At 34.2% G+C, this 6,195-nt stretch overlaps 1 protein-coding gene across 1 annotated transcript; it reads right to left on the bottom strand.

The window, feature by feature from the left end:
• Positions 1–3,518: 3,518 nt before the first annotated feature.
• On the bottom strand, positions 3,519–6,195 carry LOC112507146 (cytochrome b-c1 complex subunit 8-like). Its single transcript, XM_025111584.1, has 2 exons — positions 5,895–6,195; positions 3,519–3,770 (listed from the first exon to the last, which is right to left on the bottom strand). Exons 1-2 carry the CDS (start codon positions 6,062–6,064, stop codon positions 3,722–3,724), a joined length of 219 nt encoding a protein of 72 aa, XP_024967352.1. The 5' UTR covers positions 6,065–6,195; the 3' UTR covers positions 3,519–3,721.

A 6,195-nucleotide genomic window follows, 5' to 3' on the forward strand; every position in this document is an offset into this window, starting at 1 on the left:
CGCTTGATAACCAATTTAACATCAATTTATCCTTTTAATAACCAAAGGAATCATAAATCATACGTTAAAGTGTCCTAAACAAAAGTTAATATCAAATTAGGAATCTTTTTAAGCACTTATTGAATTACTAAATAATGTAATAAGCTTCCTAAGAGCAAAGATTAATGAATTAATTAATATTAATTTTTTAAAATAAATTAATATATTAATTATATAACATATTAATAAATTTAGAAGTTAAAGTAATTAACTAATGTAACCTTAATATAATAAAACAAATTTAGAACTTTATTAATTAAGGAGGTATTTGGTATTGCTTATAAAAACAACTTATTGACTTATTCCGGTGTGATACCGGTAATAAACACTTTTGAGTGTTTGGATAAACAACTTATATTGTGTCAAACTGGTAATAAGAAGTTTTTGAAGAAGTTAAATCATTTTAACTTATAATAAGTTGATAAGTACTTTTTTAGAAAAACATAACTTGTTTCAAATAAGCAAATCTCAAACACCTTAATTAAGTTATTAAACCAAAAAAATTAATTGATCGGTCCAATTTAGTTATCCAAATAAACAATCCAAAACAAAATATGGACCCAAATGCTAAGCCCAACAAACAAAATTGGGGGGGGGGGGGGGGGAGCTTTCCAAATGTGCCATGATCGATTTTTTCACAGGCTGACAACCTACAAACCTAACTCGACGATTGTCCGTTTCAAGGCCGTTTAACCCCATTTTTGACCGTTTTCATCGATTATTTTTGCAAAAAACTCGAGAAAATCATTTTCCTCGACCATAAAAATAAAAATCAACAAAAACCATCAAATAATGAGCCTCATTTTCTCATTTAAAGTTTTAGTTTTTACATAACTCAAAAATCTGAAAAAAAGCCAAAATTGGACCTTCTAATCTAAATCATGAGACATAAGATTATTAAGGTTCAATAGATAATTTTAAAACTATGAATGAAAATGTTCTTTTAGAGTTGCTCTTCAATTATATGCAATATTTGGCGTATTAGTTGACGTATAAAGCCAATAGCGAGCCAAAATACATTTCTCATCGTGAAGTTGCCTTCAAGTTTCAGATCTATACTTTTTACGAGACAGATCTTTCAAATATGAGGTAGTTGACATTTGAAACCCCCTGAACTATCAGATAATGACATTCGACCCCTTGGTGTCGATACGTTAGCCAATAAGTTACACTTGTCACCCTCGATCTAACATTTTATTTTATTTTTAGTCGGATTGAACATGAACTCCATTATTCAACTTTCATCTTCATTAAAATGACACAATTGACCCATTTTCACTCCTTTCTTCACTTTTTGATCCAGTAAAGTAAATATACATTTTACTTTCTTTTTTCTTTTTTTCCCTTTGTTTTCATATCTATCTAAGGGGGGTGTTTGGGGTTGCTTATAAAAACAACTTATTGACGTATTCCGGTGTAGCACCGGTAGTAAGCATTTTTGAGTGTTTGGATAAACAACTTATATCGGTGCCAAACCGGTAATAAGAAGTTTTTGACAAAGTTAAACTCTTCTGACTTATAATAAATTGATAAGTGTTTTTGTAAAAAAAAGTAAGTTGTTTCAAATAAGCAATTCCAAATACCCCTAAAAACTGCAGGTTCCAACTCAAATGGTGGACCTAGAAATGGGCAGGCCCAATGAACTCCATGTCAAGCCCAACTAACTCACAATAAGGCCACGTTTACAATGAAGCCCAATTGAAAACATCATAATTAGGGTTTACACGATGGATTTATATATCTGTTCGTTGCATTTTGATGTTGTTGTGTTGAATCGGCGATTGTTATTGGTGTTTTTGATCGAAATTTTGGTTCCGATGGTATAAAATCTTGTTTTCTGTTTTCGATTTGCAATGTTTTTATGAAAACAGATTTTGACAAACAACTTGGGCATAGAATGTTGAATCAGCTTGCGATATTTCATAAAGAAGGTTGGTCGTCTTTAGAATGGTATGTTGTACGGTTGGTGAATTTGATTTGAAAAAGGTGAATTTGCAGGTTTTATGACGAATTTGTGAAGATGATTAGTAATTGGTAATTGGTAATTGGTAATTGGTATTTGGCAAATGGGAAAGATTGATAACTTGTGATGCGATATCAGGAGTTTGTTTCCTTTGCCAATAAAGAGATGGAGTGGTATATGCTTGCATGCGTTGTTCTTATTGTACGACGATGTGCACTAATATCCTCCTACATTTTTTAATTTTGCATTTTCAGATCTTGCTGTTTTCTTCTTCTTCGTTTCCAAGGGCTCCTTGGTCATAGCAATCTTAGCACCTAACCCAACATTTGTTGCTCAATATTGTTTAATATTGCTTATAAAAACAACTTATTGACTTATTTTGCTGTGGCGTGATAAACAATTTTGAGTGTTCTGATAAACAGCTTATTACGGTGTCGAACTGGTAATAAAAAGTTTTTGAAAAGTTAAATCATTCTAACTCATGATAAATTGATAAATACTTCTTTTCTGTAGTAAAGCATAAGTTGTTCCAAGCTTATATTTGACATCATGATAATCTTATGTTTTTTGCACTTTTGATAGAAAATTACAATGACCAAAGCGAATTGGACAATGAAGGTTTTGTTGAGAGCTGAATTATCATGGAGTGAAGATGTAACTACTTTTGAGATATCAATGTTTCCAACTTTACAAAAATGGTTAACAAGACTTTCAAAACCGTTGTAAAATCGGGATTCTCATTCTCAACGGGAGAGAATCAACAAAACCATGTTGCGATTTTCATCGGTCACAACCTTTTCAGTGAAAAGGAGCTTGTTGACAAGATGCTCTTACTTTAAAAATATATGATTGATTTTTTATTAAGTTTAAGTTTAGTTTTGTATGAATAAAACTATATGATTGGATTAATATGTCTGTAAAGATTGAAAAGATTTTTCAGACGTTAACTATAGTACTACACGGTTGAGTATTTTTTTTCATAGATGGACGGCACTTGTTTTGTCTATTGGGAGATATTTCAAAACTTGGTTGCCAAATTGGGATATATATAGTTTACCAAATAAGATGGAATTACATACAATAATGATAAGACATTACATGCAAGAAAATGGTTAATCAGTCTAAACCCATTTTTTGGTGAGAAAAATGTTTCCAGTTTTTCGTTTGAACATACACTACCATAGTTACCGGAACTAATGAAACAAAATCCAACAAGGATGGTGCCTAACTGGTTTAAGTTTGGCTCAAAAGGTCAAAAGTATCTGGATGACTCGGGTTTAAATTCAAGGAAGATAAAAATCCCCTTGTAGCCACGGAGGTTCAAATGCTGTAACTTCAAGCTATCTGCAAAGCAGATGGTCGTCCTGAGATTAGTCGGCTCGCATTGCGGGTTGGTTAATCAAAATAAATAAACAAGATCCGAGATTTATTGCTGATGAGATGGCACAACTTTCTTTATTTTTTAAGTATGCCAAAACCCTCTCTGGTTTCAACTAGCAGTATCTGGTCAGCCATTGGGTATGACAGAGTAATTAATGAACAAAATATATCACAGTCAGAAGGAAATTAAGAGGGAAAAACAGTTTTAATATCTGCAAACTAACACCACCATTATATATATGCATCCATCACCACAAAGAACTCTAGAAAGCAAGAGATACAAATTCATCTTCACTTTCACTACAACACCCATTATTCTTCCTCACTCAACCTGTGACTTTAGTACCTGTGGTGCAACTTTTCCTTTTCCTGGTAATTCTGGACATACCTGCAACAGTTGCCACAATCCTTAAGCATCAACATCAGCTTATACATAAACAAATATCAAACCATCAATTCAACTTCTTTACCTCAACACATGCAACTAAATATACCTTAGTTTCCCTCATAAATTACCCTTTTCCCAAAAGATACAAAGAGTTTGATTGTCACCTTCGTGGTTTTGTGAACTTGTTTTCAGGTCAACATTTAAAGAGAGGAAAAAGAAAGAATATGTGGAGATGTTCACTGAAAAGCTTCAACGCTAAGCCTCTTAAAGACCTTTGACACAGTTGGGATATATTCCCTCAGTTGACCTGACAAATCTACATGAAGCAGGCCAAGCTAAAAGCAATAAAATCAAATACAACAGCAAATGCAAACACCAATGGAACATCGAGAGCTACGTGTCTCAACCAAAGGGGAACATTTATGAGAAGAGACGCAAAGAGATGCCCCCAAAGGCACATATAACAGCTATTTACAAAGTTCACCATATAATTTAAGTGATAAAGAAGGCTGATAAAATCAAGATATGCAGAAACGAATGTTTAGCTTCTATACATGGCCAGTAGAAACTAGTTTTAATTGGCTTGGAAACAAGAAGATAAATAACATGTGAATAATTGACACAAATAATGCATGCTGCACTGCAAGTTAATATTCCTATGTTCAAATTACTCCATTCGTCTTCCTCCTTTCTCCATTTTTAAGCTATCATGAATCCCTATCCACTTCTTATACCGATGTAAAATCTTTAGATAATTTCCTAGACAGTACCGAGATAACTAATCCTCAAACAACATATCACAATTATCAACATTGCACAAGCCATTGCTCTACCAAAACTCAACCCAAATTCCAAAAATAATTACTGGGCGTTGAATCACGGCTAAGTCAACTACAAAATCAAAGTCGGCCAACAAGAAAAACAGGAACTCTATAAAAAATTCATCTGTTGATTTTCGTCATAATATCACAATTTCCCACCTTAACACAGAAGCCAGGCAGGCAAATTTGCTACAAGAAAATACAAAATGTAAGATCTTAATTTAACTGCAGGAGACTCTCATGCAATGTTCAAAACGGGAAATTGGCCAAAACAGCCATTCCTCTTGCACAAATCGGTCTCCTAGCCATTCCTCTCCTTGATTTACCCAAATATCACTACATCCGCAAATGACACCTCCCCCACTTGCAGACCTAGCTAGAAGACAAAAAGAAAATTCAAATTGTAGACCTAGTCGTGGCAATTGCAGACCTAGGTCAAATCTGATAAAAAATTTGTCCTTTAGCTGGGTCCGCAGGTGGCAGACATGGGGCTTGTAGACGTAGTGTTATTTGGGTAACTCACATAGATGAATGGTTAGGAGAGCAACTTAACCGAGAGAAATGGCTATTTTAGCCAATTTTCCCTTCAAAAAGATAACCCTAGCCAGCTGGTTGAACCTCAACCCAGTAAAAAAAGTAGTCAGCATGAAAGCATCAATCTCATAACCCAGTCCCATAACCATTTCGACCATTCAACCCCACAACCCAAAAAGTGTTTCAAAGCTTCACTCATTGCAAAAAGAACTGACTTTATTATATTTGTTGTTCTTAAATTTTGAAAAAACTGGGTCACATTTTTCCTACTATTTTGTAAATGTTTGCCAAATTTTGGCGCTGTATTAGTATTTAATTAATTATTTTATGATAACCATTTATATAAATATGTTTTTGACATAGTCGACATGGATCAATATATTTTTCCGAGAAGATTGCTCTATGTAAGCAAACCAAGTGTAATATTCCAGGTTTTAAGCTGAATTTAGGGCTAAAACTTAGTAGGGATTTGCGGACATGGTTGATTCAATTTCTAGTCAACTCCAGAGCAGAAAGTACAATAAGAGAAAACACCACAAACAAATTATACGGATCCATATCGACATTGACCTACTCAACTCATCGTAATTGTATAAAAACTTTCCAGAGACGACAATAAGTAAAAACATGTATCATAAGCAACTGATGATCATAACTACGCATAGAAATGGATCTGTAAATAATCAAGTAATTGAAATGATCAAAACATACTTAAAACCAATTAGACGTAATCAAATTGATCTATTTATAAAGTAGAGTTATGTCTTACGTGTAGACGCCGGCAACCGGGCCGACGAGGAGGACGGCGCCAATCCAGTTCTCGGTGACTTTGTGAGTAATCTTATGGGTGAAGTCCTTCCAGAGACCAGGCATCACCTTCTGTTGGAACGGAGATAGGGCGTAGGTCACAGCCTTTACCTTCACGGGAATCTTCCCCATCGTCGATTGCTCCTATCAGATGAATGAATTCCCGAATTCTCTGAAAACCTTAATCTGGGGTTCCAATTTGAAAATGGCAGTGTTTGAGAACCCTAGAAATCGATCCAAAGTGTCCAGAACGTTCGTTTTTT

Source organism: Cynara cardunculus, assembly GCF_001531365.2.
Source record: "Cynara cardunculus var. scolymus isolate 2C chromosome LG 2, CcrdV1, whole genome shotgun sequence".
Lineage (NCBI taxonomy): Eukaryota > Viridiplantae > Streptophyta > Magnoliopsida > Asterales > Asteraceae > Cynara > Cynara cardunculus.

Excerpts from the sequence above, each read along its gene's own strand:
- LOC112507146 (XM_025111584.1), bottom strand. The coding sequence starts at position 6,064 with ATGGGGAAGATTCCCGTGAAGGTAAAGGCTGTGACCTACGCCCTATCT. Across the intron at positions 3,771-5,894 it reads CCGGTTGCCGGCGTCTACAC|GTATGTCCAGAATTACCAGG; the intron begins GTAAGACATAAC and ends CAACTGTTGCAG.